Genomic DNA, 24,027 nt, shown 5'->3' with positions numbered 1-24,027 from the left:
CACTTGGCTCTTTTCTGAGGTGTCCTTCCAAGCTGGGAGTTGCCCTGGAGAATGCAAATCATCCTCCCAGCACAGCTGTGTTCTCTGAAAGCCCCAGTGGAGAGGGGAAGAGATGCTGTGCCCATGCCAGGAGATGCTGTTGGGTTGGGGAGATGAGCCACAGGTGTCCTTGGCTCCAAGTGGGGTGCTGAGCCCTTGAGACAGGCTGAGACATTAAGGGGTCTGGGATGGATCCCTCTGCTCTCAACAGGGTCTGGTGGCTTTTCAGACCAAAAAGGGAGTGTGATCAATGTCCATCTCAGGAAGAAGCAAAGCCAAAGCAGTTGGGAACAAGAGAGAGGGACAGACCAGCTCCTCTCACTCTGCACTAAGCCCCAGACAATCCTTCTGCCTGGCAGGACCTACTCTGTTCTCCCTGAGTGGATCAGAAATGCTGAGGGGTTCTGACATCCAGGAACATTCCTAAGAAGAGATGAGGGAATTGGAAAAAAAAATAAATAAAATGAAACAAACCTGTGACACTGCCTTCTGCTGTCCTGGTTTTTCTCAAAAACTGGGAGTGCAATGGGAGCAGTTTCATGTGACACAGCTGAACATCAGGATGGGCCCCTTTGCCCACCATGCCCATGACCCCACCGGTGGAGAGCAGGGCTGAGCCCTCACACCAAGTGGGCAGAGGGTCTGCTCCGCATGGCAGATGTAGTGAGCCTCAACCAGGGCTCCAGCCCTGGAGCTGAAGGAGAGACTCCTAGAAAAGGAAAACCAATGGAGCAGTGAGAGGGGTGCTGGAAAGTGGCTTTCAATTTTCCCAGAATGTTCCGCCCTAACTTGTCACTGTTATTTCCTACTTGAACAGTGCCCCACATCTAGAGGCAACAAATGCCCAACAGCAGCTCCCTCAGCCAGTTCCTCCTCCTGGCATTCGCAGACAGGAGGGAGCTGCAGCTCCTGCACTTCTGGCTCTTCCTGGCCATCTCCCTGGCTGCCCTCCTGGCCAACGGCCTCATCCTCAGCGCCGTAGCCTGTGACCACCACCTGCACACCCCCATGGGCTTCTTCCTGCTCAACCTCTCCCTCACAGACCTGGGCTCCATCTGCACCACTGTCCCCAAAGCCATGCACAATTCCCTCCAGAACAACACAACCATCACCTACACAGGATGTGCTGCACAGCTCTTTTTCTTTTTCTTCTTCATCTCAGCAGAGTATTTCCTCCTCACCATCATGTGCTACGACCGCTACGTTGCCATCTGCAAACCCCTGCACTACGGGACCCTCCTGGGCAGCAGAGCTTGTGCCCACATGGCAGCAGCTGCCTGGGCCACTGGGTGTCTAAATTCACTGTTGCACACAGCCAATACATTTTCCCTGCCCCTGTGCCAGGGTAATGCCCTGGGCCAGTTCTTCTGTGAAATCCCACACATCCTCAAGCTCTCCTGCTCACAGTCCTATGTCAGGGAACTTGGGTTCATGGTGTTTGGTGTCTGTTTAGCATTTGGTTGTTTTCTTTTCATTGTTTTCTCCTATGTGCAGATCTTCAGGGCTGTGCTGAGGATCCCCTCTCAGCAGGGACGGCACAAAGCCTTTTCCACCTGCCTCCCTCACCTGACTGTGCTCTCCCTGTTCCTCAGCACTGCAGCATTTGCCTACCTGAAGCCCCCCTCCATCTCCTCCCCATCCCTGGATCTGGCACTATCAGTTCTGTACTCAGTGGTTCCTCCAGCATTGAACCCCCTCATCTATAGCCTGAGGAACCAGGAGCTCAAGGATGCCATGAGGAAACTGATAACTGGGTGTTTTTCAGAAGCCATAAACTCTCCTTCTTCTCCATGTTATGTACCTCATTAAAGGCCAATCCTTTTACGTACTTCATTAAAGGCCCACCATATCTTCTCTATTTTTTACTCCTGGTAGGAGTGTTATTTTGAGAGAATTTGTTCACATCAAAAACTCTTTATATATATAAAGATATATATAAAGATGTATATATAAAAGTATATAAACACCATTTTCAATTCTGTGTTTGCCTTTCTAGCCTGGCCCACAGGCTGTACAAATTGGCAATTGTACTTGCTGTGTGCTTAGGCCAAATAAAGAACTCTGCATTGACTTGTTTGCCTGACATCTTTCCTCTGTGACTTCTCTGCAGCTGCAGGGTCAGTGCCTCTGTGCAGAGCTGGGCCAGAAAAGAGTCCCAGCAGAGCAGCACTGCCAGGGAGCAGCAGCCCTTCTCCTGCCTGGCCTCCTCTCCCTTCCCTTCCACACTGTCCTTCAGAGCCCTGTGTTGTTGGAGGCCTCAGTGCTCTGGCAGTCGGTCCCAGTCCTGCTGCAGGACTGTCCAGGGACTGCAGGCAGGGACAGCCACGGGCACTGCTGGCACAGAGCTGACCTCTGCAGCAGCACTGCCATCCTGCAGGGGCATCTCCTCAGGCCAGGGCCTCAAAGCTTCCATCTGCTTTCCACTTTGCTCTCCAGGATGTGCCCAACACAACGCCCTGCAGAGGAAAACAGCAGTGACCAGCACAAGGGTGGGAGTGCTCAGGGTGGGGGCACCCAGCAGTGCCCTGGCACAGCCAGCGCCGCTCCCAGCACTGGCCTCTCACCCCAGGCCATTGGGCTTGTTCTTCCCTCCAAGGAGGGACATCAAATGACCAGCTCAGGAGCCCATGTTTGCACTGCATGGACAAGACATGCCCATGTGTCACGGTTTGGGGCTGGGGGGGGTGGAAGGCTTAGACAAAGTTGATGGCAGAAGCCGTCTCGTTGAGCTACGAGGTGCACAAAAGACCCCTTTGCTTTCTAAATTCCTTCTCAGAGAGGAGCCTGGGTGTGGCTGGATCCAATCTCAGACTCAGATTTTGGTTTCAACTGAAGGAATTATAGAGGTGTGGTTCAATCACATTGTCCTGCACGTTTTAGAGATGGCAAATCAGAATTTGTCATTATTATGACAAATGAATAGACAATTGATCAGACAAGTGAACAGACAAAAGACCTTGAAGTCAATTATTTACTGCACAGTATAAAAGCCAAAAACTCCTAGTAGTATAATGTAAGATACGACAGTGCAGTCTATCAAAGTCATTCTATAAAGCAATTGGATCAAAGCCAGCAAAAAGAAACAATCCTGAAGCAGAGATTGAGGTAACTCACCCCACAATGACAGGGAGTAGTTCTCTCTCTTTCACTTAACTCCTGGGCAGTGACCATGAAGAGCTGTCCCTGCTTCATGGCAGAAGCTCCACACACTTCAAGGAAGTCTGTGGAAGAATCTAACACATGACAGTTGGACGGGGCTTTTATAGTTATCAAGGGTTTGACTGCCAGACATATTTGCAGTCCAGGGAGCAGCTTCTCTGTCAAATCCTGCTTCAGAAAGCAGGATGTGTGTTTGAAGCTTCATGAACCATTTTAGGTTTAGCATAATTCAACATTAAAAACAGCAGCTTGACACCAGCAGTAACTCACTACAGAGAGCTTGTATTGTTTGCATTCTGACCAGTTTTTAGGTATTATCAGAGCAGAGCATCCTGCCAGAAACGGCCCCTTGATTCCATGAGGTTGCAAAAACTCTCAGGGTTCCTTTGGTTCCATGAGGTCCTTCAGTGTCACAACGGACCTTTGGTTCCATGAGGTTCTGGGGTGTCACAATGGCCCTGATGATTTCATGAGTTTCCACTATCTCTCCAGGATTCCTTTGGTTCCATGAGGCCCCTCACTGTCACAATGGCCCATTGGTTCCACGATGTTCCAGAATATCCCACGGTTCCCTTGGCTCCAAGAGGCTCCCCAGTGTCCCACCGGCCCCTGGATTCCAGGAGGCCCTGCAGTGTCCCAATGGCCACTCGGTTCCAGGAGCCACAGCGGCTGCCGCCGGCGTCTGTGCCCGGAGCCGCCGCTCCCACGGGGCTGCCGCACTCACCGCCGGGGTTGCCGCTCGCGCAGCCGCCGCTCTGCCCCGGCTGCACCGGGACCCGGCACCGCCTCGGGCCTGCGCTGCCGCCTCAGCGGCCACAGGGACACAGGGATGGGGGACCTTTGCTCTGACACTGAGGGGGCCTGGCTTTGTTCTGCTGGGGTCTGGGCTTTAGGAAAGTTGCTGTTCATTTTCATGCTCCACTGGAACAGCTCCTGAATTCCAAAGGTTTCCTAATCCAGGGGGAGGGGTTTCTATGGCATTGGAGGTCCCTCCCCTCGGGACACATTGTCAATAAACCATCCAGCTGACTGGGATGGGTGTAAGAGCTGGGGAACACAGGATAAGGAGTCATCCCCTGAAAAACGTGGAATATTCCCTACCTGAATCCTAACCCAAAGAGAAGAGTTTGGATACAATTCCCAAATAGTTTGGAAACTCCAGTCATTCCTGACACCAGGATGGAAATTCAGCAGATAACTAAAGCCAGTCCCCTTGGGAGCCCACAACCAGCGGGGCTGAGGGAGGCCCTGGCAGCTCCCCAGCACCTCCCTCTCAGTGGGACACCTCTGGCAGCCTCTCCCAGCTCGGGAACCCTCCAGTTTGCAACACTCCAAAGAACGGCGCTGATGCCCAGGACAATTCTGATCCCCCTCAACAAACACTCCTCCAGCTGTGACCCTTGTCTGTTGGGAAACACAAAGGGATTTGGGGGAGTGTTTCCCTGACAACCAGGAGAATTTGGGAGAGGGACCTTTACCCACCCAGCTCTTGATGTGTCCACACATCTCTGCCTGGGTGTGGCTGTGAATTGACTGTGGTGTGAAGGTTGTTATTGGGAATCTATAATTCAGTCACTGTTAAAATTGCAGCAAATGCTATTGAATCACTTGAAAACTGCTCAATTGGTCAATGATTAAGTGCTACTCATGTCTTTTGCCCCCTTGTCTTTGTTTCTAAATCCTTTGCACCCTGATCCTCTTGCATCCCAAGGCTCTGTGTAAATCATTCCTTTACATAAATATATATGTATTTTTTGTGACGTCCACTTTAAAATCTTCCTCCTTAGCAAAACTACAAAACAACTCCAATTTGTTGTTGACATCTTGAAGACAATTAAAGAAAGAAAAATAATTTGTTTTTCAGTGTTTTAATGGGTCCCACAGTGTGTTTGGAGCTGCATCAGCTGTCAGTCCAAGATGGGCCATGTCAGAACTGGTGAGACTGGGGGGTGAGGAGCAAGATTGATCATCCACGGTCAGTGTGGATCTCCTGAGGAGACACTCAGCATCAAGATCACATGGAGAACGCCTTTATCACGTCTTCTCTGAACTAAAAAATGTCCATCCTTAAATTAAAAAAAAAAAGTACAAGCTTTGAAGACTTGTTTTGAAATTGCCTTGAAGACAATTAAAGGAAGACAAAGAGATCCTGAGGGATTTCTGCATTATAATGAGCCCCATGGTGTATTTGCAGCCCAGCCCATGATGCTGAGGTACTGAGAGAAGGTTGAAGCAGCTGCTGAAGAAGTCAGAAGCCAAACTCCAAGTCCCTTGAAGCATTGCTGGGCCCCACTGAGGGCAGGCACTGACAAAGCTTCCCTAGGGACTCCTTGGAGCAGCTCCTTGGAGGCCAGGAGTGCAGGCAGACAAAGGCTCTGGGCAGGCCCCTGCAATGCTGAGCAAAGCCTGCCTTGGTTTTGTGGAGCACAAAGGCCAAGGCCTGAGCCCCAGGCCCTGGCCCAGCAGATCCTGTCCCTCCCGGCTGGCTCAGGGCTGTTGGGGGGCACTGGGATGGGAGGGGGAGCAACAACAAAGGCCCAAAACTGGGCAACCCCTGCCAGGCTCCTGAGGGAGGGGCGAGGCAGAAACCAAGGGCAGAACCTGCCAGGCAAGTTGCTTGTGGTGGCCTGAGTGGCAGAGGCAGCTGCCAGAGGCAAGGGGACAAAGGCCTGGGTGCCTTTGGGCCTTGCAGCCCTGCCAGAGCCCTTGGCCATCTCTCCTGCAGGCTGTCCTGCCCTGGCCCTGCTGCTGCTCTGGCCTTGCAGGCTGCACACACCCCTCCTGCTTTCCCACCCCCTCCCAGCAGCATTTCCAGACCCTCCCTGATGTCTCTGCACCAGCTCTGGCTGTTCCCTGGAACACAAAGCCATGGGTTGATCCTGACTCCCTCTGGGTGACCTCTTGCACCACAAGGGTCCCTGTTGAGTGATATTTCTTTTTCCTCACCTTCAATCTGAACCTTCCATGCTACTCTTTGTGGAGATTTCATTCTATTTCCAATGCAGAGAAAAGCTCCATCCTGTCAGATCTCCTCTAGACCCTCTCCTGTTCTTCCTCATTCCTCCAGAATGGGGAACCTCACACCCAGACAGACCAGTCCAGATGTGGTGAGCCCAGGGCTGAGTCCAGGGGGGTGACAACTCCCTTGTCTGGGTGCCCACACTCCCCCCAAGGCCTCCCCATGTGCAGTTGGCCTTAAATCAAGGGGCCATTCTGATTCTTTGTAATGTCACGGAATCAAGTGGCACCGTGACACTGCAGGGCCTCATGGAACCAAAGGAATGCAGGGACACTGTGGAATCTCATGGAACCAAAGGCCCATTGTGACATGTGGGGTCTCTTTGAAACAAAAGGAACCCTGAGACATCTCAGAACCTCCTAGAACCAAGGGGTCCTTGTGCCTCCCCAGAACTCCATGGAATCAAGCAGAGCCGCTGCCTCCCCCCCCGCCGCCGCACGGACCGGAGTCGCCGGCTCTGCCCCGCTTGGACACCTCTGGAGTCAGCGTGTTCTTGGGCAGCACAACTGATCTCAGACCAGAGAGTTTTCCACATTTTGCTTTGCCCTCTCTTTCCCCTAGTTTTATTTTTGTTTTTTGTTCCCCTAAATGTAAAAGGGGAAGGGAAGCACGTGCTGATTATGGGTGTTCAGGACAGGAGAAAAGACGATGTGATTTCTCTCTCTGTTGTTGCTTTGAAGAATTCTGTTGGTATTGCTGTTTTTGCTGTTATATTGTCAGTAAACTGTTGTTTTTTCACTTATACTGACCTTGTATTTTGACTCCTTGTACTGGTGGGGAATAAAAGGGGAGCGAGTTCATATTATTGGAGTTCCTGCCCCAATATTTGTCTTGAAACCAGGGCAGGTTGCTCAAGGGCTCCCTGAAATTTGGCATCAACCACAAAGGACTTGAAAATACATTTTGTCCCATTGTACAGAGAGATAATAAAGATGTTCTCTAGTGGTGTTCAAGGGCTGACCACTGAGGGATTTCACCAGGAAGTTGCTGCCAAGAGGACTTTGTACCATGGATTTGATTTGACACTCTTCATTCAGCCAACTTCCCACCCACCACATCTTCCACTTCTTCAGTCCAGCTCTCACCAGTCTGATGATAAGGAGACCACAGGAGACCATGTCAGGGGCCTTGATAAAGTCTGGGCACACAACATCCTCTATTCCCTCCCACAGGGGTTCTGCAATCCCTGCCTTGTCCTTCCCATGCCTGGGAATGGCTGCAGGAGGACTTGCCCTATCCCCTTCCCTGCTGAGCCTGAGGTGCCTCTGGAATTGCTTTTTGGCTCAGCTTTGGGCACTGGCTGGTCCATTTTGGAGCCACCTGAAACTGGCTCTCTCTGACACAGAGTCCACTCTTGATCTCCTCTTCCCTAAGGGAAACCTGCAACCCCCTCCCTGCTACCAAACCTGATCCATAGGGTCATTCAAGTGCCCAGGAACAGAGGAGGTCTTTGATCCCATTATTCCTCAGGCTGGTTAAACAAGACTTTGTCCTCTTCCTGTCCCTGACTGCAGGTTCTTTCTGTGCTGGACCTCACCCATGCTTTGCTTCAGAGCCTGCTGGGGTGGGGGCAGATGGCAATGGAAGAGTTGGGTTGGACTGGATGATCCTTGTGGGTCCCTTCCACCTCAGCATATTCTGTCATTCTGTGTTTGTTTGGGTTTGGTTTGGTTGGGTTTGGTCTTTTTTCCTCCTTTTGATTTTCCTTTCCTCTGACCCATGAGTTTTTCTTCATTGTCTTGGGCCTTGCTGGGCACCTGATGGCAAGACAAGTTTATCCAACTCAGTCATCTTGACCACATTTTTTGTCCAAGTCACCATTAACTGGACGAGGTTTCTCACAGACTCGCTGCAACTTGGCATCATCCACAAAGGAGTGGAAAGTGCATTTCATCCCATCACCCAGAGACATAATAAAGATGTTCTATAGGAATGGCCAAGGGCTGGTCCCTGATGGATGTCACCTGGGAGTTGCTGCCCAGAGGAATTTGTTCCATGACTTTTGACTCTCATCAGTCATTCAACTTCCCACCCACCACGTTTCACTTGTCCAGTCCAGCTGTCACCAGTCTGGCTCTAAGGAGACCACAGGAGACCATGTCAAAGGCCTTGATGAAGTCTGGGCACACAACATCCTCTTCTATTCCCTCCCACAGGGGTTGTGCAATCCCTGCCTTGTCCTTCCCATGCCTGGCAATGGCTGCAGGAGGACTTCCATATCCCCTTCCCTGCTGAGCCTGAGCAGTCTGGAAGTCTCCCAACCCTCCTTGCTGCCCTGTTTGCAGACTGCTTCCATGTCTGCCTTTGCCAAGGCCCCAGGAAGCTCTGGGATGGCTCTGGCCTTTCCAAGTATTTTGGAAAGGTCTCCCAGTGGCACTGCCCAGCCTTCTCAATATCCCTGACACTAAAACCTTTTTAATGTCCCATAGTTTCAGTTTAGTGCTAAGGACACAACACATATTCTCATGGTTCTTCAGGAGAAAATTAGAAGTGGTTTGATTATAGAGGTCAACTGGTGGAGCAGCCCAGTCTGGTCTGGCCCCACAGCAGTGCCCAGCCCAGGGTGCTGCAGAGCTCTGGGCACTCCCCCACAGCCCCAGCCCTTCTGAAGGGCACAGCAGCTCCTGGGGCACAGAGAGGAGTCTCAGCATCCCCATCAGCTCAGGGGCTGGACACTCACCATGGCAGGAGGAAATGGAGGTCAGGGAAACTGCAGGAGCCCTGGTGTCACCTCCAGGAGATGCCCAGCACAGCCTGACTGTGCCCCTCAGTGCCAGCCCCTCTGCCCAGCCCAGCCCAGAGTCCTGGCCCAGGACAGAGCAGCCTGTCCCCAGGGGGGCTGCAGAAAGAGGTTTCTCTGTGTCAGGGATTCCTCTCTGCAGGCCCAGAAATGCTGCCTTGCTCTTCTGCAGGGACATCCCTTTGCCCAGGTCAGTGTGTCCAGGCTGCCTTGGCCAGTTGCAGATCCCAGCCTGGGATCCCTGCAGGGCCCTGAGCTGGAGGTGCTGCTCTGCACAGGGAGGGGCTGTGGCACCCTGGGCTGACCCTGCACTGGCCATGCTGGTCAGGGTGGGGAGCAGACCCAGTAGGATGGGGATCACTCCTCTCCACCCTCTGCCATAGTCCTGGAAGGCTCAGTAGCCAAGAACAAGGCTGGGCAGGGCTATGGGCTGTTTCCAATGGCACAAAAGGCAGGGCAGGGCTCCACTCCATGCAGCCTGTGGGCTGGAGAGTTCTTCAGGACACCCTCCTGGAAAGCTCACCTCTGGCTCTGGTACAGCCCTCCCTGAACTGGGGAGGCACAAGGGGAGTTCACTGTGGGTGAGATGAGTCACTCACCAGAGTCCTTTCTCTGTTCCTGCTGCGTCCCCTGGGGTTGCAGAACTCTCCTGTACCAGTTCACAGGCAGATTTAGGACTTGATCTCTGGTAACTCCACCCTGGGCAGGATTCTGCTCCAGGGCTCCATTCCCTGCTGACTGTATGGGACAGGCTGTCCCTGCAGATCCTCTGTGCTCTCCTGCACTTCCTGAGTTCCTACAGACAAGTCCTCACCTGCCATCAGAGCCCTCACAAGCTGCAGAGCCCCAGGCAGGTGACTTGGAGACCATTTGCCACTGGCCACCAGCACAGAACATCTGAACCAGCCCTCAGGCCCTCAAGTACCCCAGTGAGTCACTTCTCTCACTGCAGGGACTGAATGGGGAAACAAGCAAAGCAATGAGACTTTGCAGAGTCTATTCCTTGGCCTTGTTCTTTACACCAACCTTTCAAAAGAACAAAGTCTTCAGGGGGATCCGCTTTCCTGATGGAAATGATGTTAAGGAGCCCAGCTCTGTCCCAGCAGTGCCCAGGGCCTGTCCCTGCCCATGGTCACAGGACTGACACACAGCAGGGACTGAGCTGCCAGAGCACTCAGGCCTTGGGCAAGGAGCAGAAAGGAGAGGGAGGCAGTGGAAAACCAGCATCTCTGAGAAGGCCAAGAGCTGCTGCTCCCTGGCAGTGCTCCTGTACCAGGACTCTTTATCCCTTCTCCTCTGCACACAGGCACTGCCCTCCAGCTTCAGGGAAGTTCTTGCAGCGAGAATCTGCATTCAAAGAAAAAGAATTCAAGTCCTTTATTCTACTAAGAGATTGTGATTCCTCATGTACAGAATAACAAAGACAGAATGTTTGACAAAGAAGACAAAGGAATATTTATTTTGTTTAAGTGCACACAGAGAATGATTCCTCATTTACACAATTGTGGGTCATAACAAAGAGGTAAAGAGTGAATTAGGTATGAGATGAAGAATAAATTTCTGTGTTAACAACATCAAAAGATTAAAAAAAAATGTAGGAAATCCCCACCACCAACACTCTCAAAAGCTTTAGAAGGCAGGCTGGGCCAGTAAATGGTTACACAATGACTGTCGTGCAGAAGAAAACAGGCAGGTTATTGCTCTTGAAAAGCATCCGGTCATAATTTTTCTCAGGGCATCCTTGAGCTCCTGGTTCCTGAGGCTATAGATGAGGGGGTTCAGTGCTGGAGGTAATACTGAGTACAGAATTGCCACCACAAGGTCCAGGGATGGGGAGGAGATGGAGGAGGGCTTCAGGTCGGAAAATGTGGCAGTGCTGACAAACAGAGAGACCACGGCCAGGTGAGGGAGGCACGTGGAAAAGGCTTTGTGCCGTCCCTGCTGAGAGGGGATCCTCAGCACAGCCCTGAAGATCTGCACATAGGAGAAAACAATGAAAACAAAACAACCAAACACTAAACAGACACTAACCACAATGAGCCAAATTTCCCTGAGGTAGCCTGAGTGTGAGCAGGAGAGCTTGTGGATGGCAGGGATTTCACAGAAGAACTGGCCCAGGGCATTGCCCTGGCACAGGGGCAGGGAAAATGTATTGGCTGTGTGCAGCAGAGTATGGAGAAACGCAGTGGCCCAGGCAGCTGCTGCCATGTGGGCACAAGCTCTGCTGCCCAGGAGGGTCCCGTAGTGCAGGGGTTTGCAGATGGCAACGTAGCGGTCGTAGCACATGATGGTGAGGAGGGAAAACTCTGCCGACATGAAGAAATAAAAGAAAAAGACCTGTGCAGCACATCCCATGTAGGAGATGGTTGTGTTGTTCTGGAGGGAATTGTGCATGGCTTTGGGGACAGTGGTGCAGATGCAGCCCAGGTCTGTGAGGGAGAGGTTGAGCAGGAAGAAGCCCATGGGGGTGTGCAGGTGGTGGTCACAGGCTACGGCGCTGAGGATGAGGCCGTTGGCCAGGAGGGCAGCCAGGGAGATGGCCAGGAAGAGCCAGAAGTGCAGGAGCTGCAGCTCCCGCCTGTCTGCCAGTGCCAGGAGGAGGAACTGGGGTGTGGAGCTGCTGTTGGACATTTGCTGCCTCTGGGTTTTTGTTTCCAACACAGGAGAAGAAGACAATAAGAGGCCAGTTAGCGTGGACTTAGCTAAACAAAGTCAAAGCTGTATTCTACAGACACTCCCCAGGGCACACACAGACAGCCTTTTGATTTCCTAGGAGATCTTCCTTCAGCTCCAGGTCTGGGTCCCTACTCAACAGCATTTTCACTGTTTTAGCAGCACTGTGCTTCTGTACAGGGGTTTCACATAACAAGGAGATGTTAAGGGACAGTTTTCCAACCTGGAGGGAAATTCACAACTTGGAAGGAAACCTCAGGGAGACAGCCAAGTGTCCTTATGATGGCATTTGATTTAAGCAGACTCAGCTCCTTCCCCAGCACCACAGGCTGCACTGGTAGGGGTCATATTCCGTTTGCAAGTGCAAAAAGGACATCTCAGACCAGTCCTGATGGGTCTAGCAGAGGTGATGCTGGTGCTGCCCACAGGCAGAGCAGTGGCTGAAAGCACATTAGGAAGCTCAGACAGACCTACTGAGCACTCACAGTTCATATGTCTCAGGGACCTGTCAAAATTAATACTTTCTTAATGATTTATTCCTCCCATTCCTCAAGAGTAGGAAACTGGAAGCACAATCTCAGGAAATTTCTTTAACCTTATAAAAATCTTTATCTTGGAAATATTCTGAGTGGGAGCTGAAGCTCTGAGCATGTCCTCCTCCTCTGCACTCCAGATACTCTCGAGTTGCACTTAGAGAATCAGTAGTTGATGGGCAGTGCCAGCTTTCCCAGATGCCTCCAAAAGCTGCAGTCCCATTGCCCTGCATGAACAGACTTCCTGTGCCAAGATCTGTTAAAAATTCTCCCCCAGTGAGGTCTCAGCATCATTCTACATCTGACAGCCTTTAACTTCTCTCTGTCTCACTCCCCTGCCCTTGGTGCTGCAGGCAGTGCCCTCAGCCCTGTTGGGCTGTGCAGAGGAGCTGCTCACCAGCAGAGCTGTCTCTTTGAAGCTCTTCTTGCTTGCCAGGAGCTCCCTGTGTGCCAGGAGCCCGGCCCAGCTCAGCAGCACAGCAACAGCCCCAGGCATTTCATGACCCTCAGGGGGGTTTGTCATTGTTTACATGAGACTCAGTCCCTGAGAGGACGTTCAAACAACTTCTCAAGAAGTCAAAGTGAGATTGAAACACTAAAGGTTCTTGTAGTGCTAAGGAGTCTCACTGAGGGACACAACTGAGAACATGTCCCCAGGTTCCAGTTAGAGCAGAAAACTGCAGACAGTGATGACAAGGATGGACAAGCGAGGGAAAGGTGGCTCTGATGCTGAATAAACCTTTACTTGTTTCCTTAATCCAAAGGACCAAGGCCTGACCCCCAGTCCCTGTCCCTGCCTTATTCCTCAGGGCTCTTCCTGGGGCACTGGGATGTGGGATGTGCAATGCCAAGGGCAGGACCATGGGGTGGCACCTGCCAGGCTGCTGAGCAGGGACAAGGAGGCCATGAGGCCCCAGGGCTGCAAGGGGCACTCGTCTCCTCCTGGCATCAGGGGCACAGACAGCAGCCCTGGCCAAAGGCCTGCAGAAGGTGACTGTGTCAGGGCCTTTCAGCTTCTCCCCCTCCCTGTCTCCTCTCCAGCCCAGGCTGTCCTACGGTGTCCATGCCCTGCCCCTTTCCCTCCAGGCTGTCGTCATCCCCCCGGCTGCCCCACCTGGCTGGCACCTTCCTGCACTGACATCTCTGCGTCCTCCCTGGCTCTTCCTGCACACACAAAGCCTTGGGCTCTTCCAGACTCCTTCTTTGTGACATATTGCACCACAACACTGACCTTGGAGGGAAATTTCTGACTTCTTTTCCCCAGTCTAAGCCACCCCAGCTGCCCTTGGTGGCACTAGTTCTTTCTTAGGCTGTTTTCTGACAGGAAGAAAAGCTCCACCAGCTCTGACACCCCCCTTCAAGACCTCTCAGGCTACTCCTCTACTGTCCTCAATCTTCACACCACTGACCCCTGTGTCCTCAGCCTCTATATACGGGTCATGTGCTTGAGGCCCCAAATTCCTTCCTGGGAGATCTCTGGGACCTCTCCAAGGTTTTGGGAGATGACAATAGAGTGCTCTTATCCCAGGAAACACAGAGGGACACTTTTTTCCAAGGGCTGTGTTGGCAGAATGAGGCACAATCTCTTTACACTTTCTGGCACAAGGGAGCTCTGAGCTCTGGGTATGGAGGGAGGTCCAAGTACCAACCACTGGAGTGGGAGCTACAAATCATCAGGGCTTGTGTTCTTTGGAGGGCCAGACACTGGTGAGAGTGGTGTGTGTGTGTGCACATGGAAGGACTTGAAGGGCACAATGAACTGTCTCAAAACACTGTCAAAGCAGGAAAATCCCATAAGGTGCCACAACACATAAGCCCTGGTGGCAAACAGGAAGGCATTTAATTCCAAGGCCTAAAGGGAGGTGAAGCTTTGGAAGTAGCCCCCAGGAGAGAATTGCACTGTGCAGAGTGGGGGAAAGAGCAGACAGCCCCAACAGGAAGCCAGGGCTGGTAAGGCAGGTCTGGGGAACCCATCCAGACAAAGATTCCCACCTGCAGACTGGAAGCACACTGGGCAAAACTCCCACCGTGGCAAACTGTGGGAAAGGAAGCAAGTCCTTGTCCACATGCCAGCCCAAGCTGTGGGAACAGCATCTACCCCCCTGAATACCCGGGGCTTGGGCTGTATAAAAGTGATAGCCCAGAAGCACAACTTGGGGACCCTCCACCGAGCAGAGCAGGGTGAAGAAGGACCGGTGGGAGCCTCAGGATCTCCATGGTGTGATACATTTACTTCATCTCTGTCTCTCTCTCACTGGTTTCCCACCACCTCCTTCTTCTCTCTCTCTCTCTTTCTATGTCTTTCTTTGTCTCCCTCCTATTTACTGTTAAATCAAAGCTGACTTTGGCACATGGTCTCCTTTGCAGCTGAATTTGGGCAGAGGTGTCTCTTAATAATGGGAACCTGACAGTATCCATGAAGGTTTTACAGTGTGGGAATGGCCACTAGATTCCATGAGGTTCCACAGAGTCTCAGGGTCCATTTGGCTTCGTAAGGCTCTGCAGTGTGATAATGGACCCTTGATTCCATGGGTTTGCAAAATGTCTCAGGACTCCTTTGGTTCTAGGAGGCCCCACATATCACAGTGGCCCCGTGGTTCCATGAGATTCCACAGTGTCCCAGGAATCCTTTGGTTCCATGGGACCCTGCAGTGTCACAGTGGCCCCTTGATTCCATGAGGTTCTGAAAAGTCTCAGGGTTCCTTTGGTTCCATGAGGCCCTGCAGTGTCACAGTGGCCTCTGAGTCCCCAAGGCTCCTCAGTGTCACAATGGCCCCTTGATTCTATGAGGTCCTGAAATGTCTCAGGGCTCCCTTAGTTCCAAGAGGGCCTTCATGGCAAAATGAATCCTTGGTTCCATGAGATTCCACAGTGTCCCAGGGTTCCTTTGGCTCCAGAAGGCCCTACAGTGTCACAATGGCCCCTTTACTCCAGGAGGTTCCACAGTGTCCTTGCTGGAACACACAGGGCTGTAATGTTGTCACCCCTGCAGAGCTGCCTCCAGCTCTGGGCTCCAGCACAGGAAGGACATGGACCTGTTGGAGCGAGTCCAGAGGGGATCAGCAAGAGGATCAGAGGGATGGAGCAGCTCTGCTGTGAGGAAAGGCTGAGAGAATTGGGATTGTTCAGACTGGAAAAGAGAAGGCTCCAGGGTAACCTTATTGTGGCCTTCCAGTGCCTGAAGGAGCCAACAAGAAAGATGGAGAGACACTATTTACAAAGTCCTGGAGTGACAGGACAAGGGGGAATGGCTTCACACTGACAGAGAGAAGGGTTAGATGGGATATTAGAAAGAAATTCTTGACTGTGAGGGTGGTGAGATCCTGGCACAGGTTGCTCAGAGGAGTTATGGCTGCCCCATCCCTAGAAGTGTTCAAGGCCAGGCTGGATGGGTCTCAGAACAACGTGGTGTAGTGTCAGGGGGTTGGAACAAGTTGGTCTTTAAGGTCCCTTCCCACCCAAACCATTCCATGATTCTGTGACTTGTGGGGGATGTGGTGGTCAAAACCTTCCCAGCGGGACAGGGGAGAGAGTAAGGTGGAAAAAAAAAAACAACTAATGGATTGAGATAAGTCAGTTTGTTTGAAGCAAAAAGCAAAGCGATGCTTGCGCACGCAGAAGCAAAAGACAGCAGGGTTTGTTCTCTGCTTCCCAGGAGCAGCCATGGTTGGCCACTCCCGAGGAGCAGGGCTTGGGTCCGCGGGACGGTTCCTCAGCAGGCAGCCATGAGACAATGAATGCCCCCCTCCTGCTCCCTGCCTCAGCTTTTAGAGCTGAGCTGACCTCCCATGGTCTGCAATGTCCCTTGGCTCAGTTGGGCTCAGCTGGCCTACTTGGGTCCCCTGCCAGGCTCTTGCCCTCAGCTAAGGAAGGAATGTCCCAGGGTTGGTGCTGTGCTCAGCAGTGGCCAAAACACTGGGGTGTTCTCAACCCCCTTCCAGCTGCCAGTGCCAACCCAGCCCTGGGAGGGCTGCTGTGGGGAACTGAACTGCAGCTCAGCCAGACCCAACCCAAATATCTATGGCACATATTCTATAGAATCCATCCTTAGGTGTTGTGTGATAGATCTGCAAGATATTACAAATAATAAGCAATAATAAGGCAAGTGTCCTCCTTAGGGACACCTCCCCGAAACTCCTGCCTGTGTTTGTTCCCTGGGGGTCTCTGCAGCAGCAAGCACAGCCCCACACTGACTGCTCTGGGCTGTGCAGGCATTTGTGGTTCTGCCTGTCTGACACACCCCCCCAACCTTGGGATGGATCTGGATGTCACTGGATGTGATGTCACAGGGGAGCTGTGATATCATGGGGAGGTGTGATGTCACAGGGAGGATGTGATGTCACAGGGGAGGATGTGATATCACAGGAGAGGTGTGATGTCATATATGGATGTGAAGTCATAGAGATGTGATGTCACAGGAAGGATGTGATGTCACAGGGATGATACGATATCAAAGGAGAGGTGTGATGTCATAGGGGAGTTGTGATGTCACAGGAGAGGATGTGACATCACAGAGATGTTATGATTTCACAGAAGAGGTGTGATGTCATATGATGGTTGTGACGTCATAGGGGAGTTGTGATGTCACAGTGGAGGTGTGATGTCAGAGGGGAGCTGTGATGTCACGGGGAAGATGTGATGTCATGGGGAGATGTGATGTCACATGAGAGCTGTGATGTCACAGGGGAGGATGTGACATCACAGGGATTATATGATATCACAGGAGAGATGTGATGTCATATGATGACTGTGACGTCATGAGGGAGATGTGATGACACAGGAAAGACATGATGTCACAGGGGAGATGTGATGTCGCAGGAGAGCTGTGATGTCGCAGGAGAGCTGTGATGTCACGGGGAGGATGTGATTTCACAGGGATGATATGATGTGATGTCATATGATGGATGTGATGTCATAGAGAATCCTTGATGTCACAACAAAGATGTGATGTCACAGGGGAGCTGTGATGTCACATGGGAAGTGTGATGTCACAGAAATGGTATGATGTCATGAATCCGAAAAATCGGTCCAAGAACCTGCTCAGAGACTTTTTTATCTTTAAGCAGCAAGGTATTTGTTTATTCAACATTGGGAGCAAGCCAGCTTGCACTGGACAGACTTGATCGAAGGCTTCACATAAAATCAGTATTTTTATACAATTTTCAGATGTGATTAAATGCATATTCAAGTGATTACAACATCTATCAATGCACATTAATAATAGGCGGAGTATAGGTGGAGCTCAGGCGGGGCTTGGGGCAGTGCTTCTCTTGGCTCCCCATTTCGGAGGGTAGTTCCCATCTTCCTCCATGGGGCTGGGGGCTTAAACTCATCTTCCTCAGCTTGACCCTTTTACTTTTCCATTGTTCTTGACCTGCTCACTGAAGCTTGGAAAAAGCCCTGGCTCCAGGCCTATTTCTCCTATTCAAATGTCTACCTGATCCTGTTATATTTCTATTTTATTGCTTCTAGGCCTATTACATGTTCTTGTACTATTCTCTGAAGCTTTGGTCCAATAAGTAGAACAGAATGAGCACAGATTGGTTTGGATGTTGGTAGGTTGTTAGCAGGCCCAAATTTCTTAGTTAACTCTTTTGGGCCTGGCCTCCTGTTTCATTCCCCCCTTTTTGTTTAGAATTTACGAATTCTTTCGTCAAGTTCTAATGGATTTTGATAGGTATTCATCACAGCCCACATTATCTGCATCCTTCTAACCATGATGCTTGATTTGTACCATAGCCAAACAATTAGGACCAGTAGTAGAATCATGCTAGCTCCTAATACCAATATTGGATGTATCAAATAGTGGAACACTTGGGATGCTGTAGGGGAGTATCCTGTAAAGATATCCAACCAGTGATGCTCTCCCACTTTTTCTACTTGGGTTAAAACGGTTTTTATGTTTTCAGTGTCATGTTCTACTTGCCAGAGCATTCGTTTAGTCGTTCTGTTTACTTCCTGGACCAGTTTTTCTATATCAGGATGTTTAAGCATTGCTTTAGAAGATTAAAGTTCATTCCTGTCTGCAATTTCAGCACATCATGATACATTGTATAATCAGCTTCAATCAGTTGTCTAGTAGTCACTAGAATGATATAATCAAAGTCACAGCCTATTATTTTAGTAAAACAAAAAAATTAGTACCACTCACTACTTCATGACAAGTATCTATGGTAAAATTAACACAAAAGATTCTAACACATGCACAACCATTTCCTACATAATAGACTTGTGATTGGGTTTTAGCATGGGGAAGCATTTCAAAGGTACACACACTATCTTCAGCATCTAAGCATAAATCTTCATTTTCTACGACAGCATTTTCACAGATATATCCTAATTGTCCTTTAGGAATACATGCCTCAGGACTGACTGACTGTCACTTTTTCTTGGTGTGGTCATAACTTGCCCAAACATTATGGTCTATGGGTCTGACAATTACATTTTGGGGTATGGCTCCTAATGTCAGGATAGGAAAGATGGTCTTTTATTTAGCTGCACTGATAGTGAGTACATAAGCTTCAATTTGTTCATGTTGAGGGTTGTAAGTGAAGTTCACTAACTGCCACCACGCCTGGTAATTTTTCTCAAATTGTGTAGTAGAACTGTTTCTAGCTATTATTTCTCTTACTTCTTGTGGCAATATTCCTGAGGTTCCTTCCCTTAATATTCTTGCAGCTACAGATTGTACCCACTGTTGAGTTTGGAGACATTGTATTGCAAGTGCAAACCTTTTATGGATGACACCAGCATTGTCAATAATTTTGGTGAAATCTTTTGCAGTGTGGTTAGCTACTAATGTTAACAATTTAACTGCCAATGATTGTGTTTCTGCCAAAGTGAGCAAAGATGATCTTAAAGGGACTTTGAATTTTCCTAGATCAGATGTGACAGCACTTAGTTTATTCCCTAATACTTCTTGATCTATGGTGTTTAATACACTTAATCCTGTGCCAAACCATCCGGTTACATCTCTTTGAATTCTGGTACGAGGGGATCTGGCCATCATCTATGCATGCCAGCCTTTAAGGCTTTGCTGAATACAGGGCTGACAATCTTTTTGTATGTTTGATATGTTTACTTGAAGGTTTATTCGAACCCTCTTCAGTGAATATGTGGGATCTAACAACAGCTTCTGCTCATTTGAGTGTCTAATCATGTAAGGTCCAGCATAAGTTAAATTGTGGACACTCTCACAGGCTAAAGAAGGAGTTGTAGAACTGGTGGTGGTCTTAGTCAATGGGGTGGTAGGAGATTTGCTGGTTGGAAATCTCCTGGTTATATTTTCTTCTCTGAATGTCCACTGACACATCACAGAAACTGATTTATCTAGAGTGAAGGTGTGCCAACACTGATCAGCCACTAATTACATTTCACAGTAACGTCAGTTCTGGGTGACCATCTAATCTGTGCCTACTAAAACACTTGCATTGTATGGGGTACCAGGATTTTACCAATTATTCAGTACCCTTGTTCCTTGGAGGACTATAACAGATGGATTGTATTGGTTCAGTTCAGATGAATTCAGAATATCTGTATTTATAGCAAATCATAGACTAGAATTCCCATTATAGGCCTGAGACCATAATGATTCTTGGGCAAGAGTTTGATTTAACACCAATGTACTTATCAGTCCAAAGATCAGCATTGAGGAGGCTTGACAGTAGATGATTCCTCTCCTGAGGTCCATGCTTCCTCTGGAACCCTCTTGACTCGAGAGTAGTGGATCCACGTGGGTTTCTCTTTCACCCAGATCACTGTGAAGGTGGTCATCAGCACCTGCTGGGGTCCATCCCACTTCTCTCGTGGTGGATCTCCTGAAAGATTCTTAACATATACCTGATCACCAGGGTTGAATGGATGTAACTTACAATCAGGCTGCTTGGGTTGGTGTTCTAACACCACTGTAGCATTTTTCTGCAATTGTTTTCCTACAGCCATAACATGATCACACACATATTGATTACTGATTTGATCTACAGCTTCACTATTCACAGTTTGCATCATGTAGGGTCTGCCCAATAGAATTTCAAATGGACTCAGTTTCCCTTTTGATCTTGGCTTGACCCTTAGCCTGATTAAAGCAATAGGTAAAGCTTGATACCAATGAAAATTTGTTTCTTGACATATTTTAGATTCATCTTTTCTACTTGCCCATTTGCTTGGAGTCTGTAGGGCATATGCAGTTGCCAATTGATTTTTAGTGCTTTACTTATTGCTTGTACAATTCATGCACAAAAGTGTGAACCTCTATCTGAAGAGATGCTCTTAGGCATTCCAAACCATGGTATAATCTCATTCAACAAGACTTTGATCACTCCTTTTGATTCATTTTTTTTCTACATGGGAAAGCTTCAGGCCATCCAGAAAATGTGTCAGTCAAAACTAAGAGATAACAAGACTCTCTCCCCTTTTCTTGGGAGCTCAGAGAAATTAATTTGCCAAATTTCACCTGGGAAATGCCCTTTACTTATTGCCCTTTGGTGTATTTTTGTTCCAGTATTAAAGACAAAGTTCACATTGGGATGTGACTTGCTCTATTGTGGTAAATAAATTTGGTCCTGCTACTCTAGTCCTTAAATGCTAATAGAGTGAGTCTAAGCCCCAATAGTTTTATCATGTTTTACTTTTACAAATTGCCACACTAATTTTTCTAACAGTATTAACTGACCTGTTTTTAGTTAACCTCATCTATTGTCTAACATCTATTTTCATGTATCCACTTATAATCTGTTTCTTGATATTCTACCTGTTGATCTGTGTCTAGTTCTTCCAGCACTGAAGCTGCTACTGATAGTTCTTTACTTCTTGCAGCAGCTAATTCAGCTTCTGCATCAGCTTTTCTGTTTCTTATTTCCAGGACAGTGTTACCTTTCAGGTGTCCTTGGCAGTGCATAATTGCCACCTGAGAGGGGAGTTGTACAGCTTCTAATAATCATAGAGTTTCTTCAGTATATTCCACAACTTTTCCTTGAAGAGTTAAAAGTCCTCTTTTTCCAAATTGTTCCATGAGTGTGAACTATGCCAAAGGCATATTTGGTACTGTCCATTGAACACATTCTCCTTGTTTTTCAGTAACAATCAATAGATCATTCACATATTATAAAAGTACACCCTTTCCCGGTGGTGACTGACATTGTTCCAATTCTTTAGCTAATTAATTCCCAAAATTGTGGGAATATTTTCTAACCCTTAAGGTAACACTGTCCAAATGAGATGAGTTTTCCTTCCTGTGGTGGGATTTTCCCACTTGAAGGCAAATATCCTTTGACTTTCCTGTGTTAAGGGAAGGCAGAAAAAGGCATCTCTTAAGTCTAATACTGTGAACCAAATTACACTTTCTTTTAATATTGTTAATAAGGTATATAGGTTTGCAACAGCTGCATGTATGTTTTAGCTATTTTATTTACTGCTCTTAAATCCTGAGCCAACCTATGTGTTCCATTTGTCTTTTTGACTGGTAAAATTGGGGTGTTGAAATCTGATTCACACTCTACAAAACCTTAATTTCAAAAAGTTGTCTATTATTGGCTCAATTCCTCTTCTGTCTTCCAGCTTCAGTGCATATTGCTTCCTAACTACTGGGTTTGCTCCTGTCTGTAATTCTATTTCAATGGGAGCTGCTCTTTTTGACTTTCCTGGTGTTTCAGTAGCCCAAACTCTTGGGTATACCTGATCTAAAATTTGATTGACATTTGAATTACCCTGGCTTGGCTCCACATAGCTCATTGCTAAACTCAGAGCTGCTATTAATCGTTCTTCCTTTACCTTAAGTTCAATTTTACCTTGTTTGAATTCTATTACAGCTCCCAGATTTTCTAGTAGGTCTCTGCCCAATACGAGTTTGGATAAATTTGGTAAATACCAAAACTGATGCACTCCCATTTGTTTTCCAATTTTGAACTTTAGGGGTTTCAAAAGAAAGCTTTTCTGATTGGCCAGTGGCACCCACGACTTAAACATACTTATCACTTTTAGGTATTAATTCAAAACAGAAAATGTAGCCCTGGTATCAATTAGAAAATCTAATTCTTCTTTTTCTTCCCCTAGTTTAATTTTTACCAGCAGGTCCCCTAGCACTGGCCTGCCGGCCCCCCCTTCACTCAGTACTCTGTAAGCAACAACAGCCTCTCCTGTGCCTGTATTTCCACCTGTGAATTCAGGGCATTCTTGCTTCCAGTGTCCCTCTTTTCTGCAATATGCACACTGGTTCTACCCAGCCTTGTCTGTCGGGGAGGCAAACCTTACATCTGTTACACAAGGCTCATACATATAACTAACAGTTGCAAAACTGACAAATCTTAATTCTAGGTCTTATCCAAAGTGATGTGCTTATAGTTAACTCTTCAGCACTACCTCTCATATGGCAACTCTTAGCATGATAATACCTTTAACTATGTGCTCCTGGATGTTTCAAGGTAAGCAAGATATATCAGGTACACAATAACAATACTTGGCCAAATACAAACAAAACCAGACCAGACCAGACCAGAGGGGATATTCCCCCGGGAGAGCGTCCTCTCCCGTGTCCCCTGCGAGACGGCGTCCCGCCTCGACTCACGGGTATCCAGAACCAGAACAAACAAAACCAGAAACCAGATACAAATACCTTTTATCAACAGGCAGTGTTCTTGTCCAGCCCCCGCAAGAAGCCACCGAAGAAGGGAGCCCCTTCGGGTAGAAAGACTTACCCGAGGGCGCCCAAGGGGGTCCCGTCCTCCGGGGGATTCCGCAGCCGGGTGGAGAAGGTGTGCTGCTGCAGGTCGCCAGATGAATCCGAAAAATCGGTCCGAGAAACTGCTCAGAGACTTTTTTTATCTCTAAGCAGCAAGGTATTTGTTTATTTGATGTTGGGAGCAAGCCAGCTCGCGCTGGACAAACTTGCTCAAAGGCTTCACACAAAATCAGCATTTTTATACGATCTTCAGATGTGATTAAATGCATATTCAAGTGTTACAACATCTATCTATGCATATTAATAATAGGTGGAGTATAGGTGGAGCTCAGGTGGGGCTTGGGGCGGTGCTTCTCTTGGCCCTCAATTTTGGTTGGTCTGGGGGCTTAAACTCATCTTCTTCAGCCTGACCCTTCTTCTCTTCCATTGTTCTTCACCTGCTCACTGAAGCTTGGGAAAAGCCCTGGCTCCCGGCCTATTTCTCCTATTCAAATGTCTATCTGATCCTGTTATATTTCTAATTTATTGCTTCTAGTCCTATTACAGGTTCTTGTACTATTCTCTGAAGCTTTGGTCCAGTAAGTAGAAAAGAACGAACACAGATCATCTTGGATGTTGGTAGCTTGTTAGCAGGCCAAAATTTCTTACTTAACTCTTTTGGGCCTGGCCTCCTGTTTCAGTGAGATCGGCCATTGCAGAGCAGGGCTGAAAAAAGGGAACAGCAGCTCTTTCCACCAGGAAAAAGAGTCTGGATCCTCTGGATTCAGGTGCAGTTGATGGGGTAGCCTGGGCACTTCTTGGGCAGAAAGAACTTTCTGTAATGGCACCGTTTGTCTGGCAGGAATCTTCAGTAGGATTCAATTTTTGAGGAGGTGGGACCGGCGATTGAATCACAGGGCTGAGAAAAGGGAACAGCAGCTCTTTCCACCAGGAAAAAAAGTCTGGAAGCTTTGGCTTCAGGTGCAGTTGTTGGGGCAGCCTGAGCTCATCTGGGGCAGCAAGAACTTTCTGTGGTGGCACATTTTGTCTGGCAGGAATCTTCATTTGGATTCAATTTTTGAGGAGGTGGGACAGGCCATTGCAGCGCAGGGCAGAAAAAAGGGAACAAAAGCTTTCCGTAAGGAAAAAAAGTCTGGAAGCTTTGGCTTTAGGTGTAGTTGGTAAAGCCTGGGAACTTCTTGGGCAAAAA

The 24,027-nt window shown here is 48.8% G+C and overlaps 1 protein-coding gene across 1 annotated transcript; it reads left to right on the top strand.

The window, feature by feature from the left end:
* The first annotated feature begins 879 nt into the window (after positions 1 to 879).
* On the top strand, positions 880 to 1,848 carry LOC135405457 (olfactory receptor 14J1-like). The gene has a single exon (XM_064640155.1). It carries the CDS (start codon positions 880 to 882, stop codon positions 1,846 to 1,848), a length of 969 nt encoding a protein of 322 aa, XP_064496225.1.
* Positions 1,849 to 24,027: the final 22,179 nt, after the last annotated feature.

The sequence above is a fragment of the Pseudopipra pipra genome, chromosome W (assembly GCF_036250125.1).
Source record: "Pseudopipra pipra isolate bDixPip1 chromosome W, bDixPip1.hap1, whole genome shotgun sequence".
NCBI classification, from domain to species: domain Eukaryota; kingdom Metazoa; phylum Chordata; class Aves; order Passeriformes; family Pipridae; genus Pseudopipra; species Pseudopipra pipra.
This window is presented reverse-complemented; position numbering and strand designations above follow the sequence as displayed.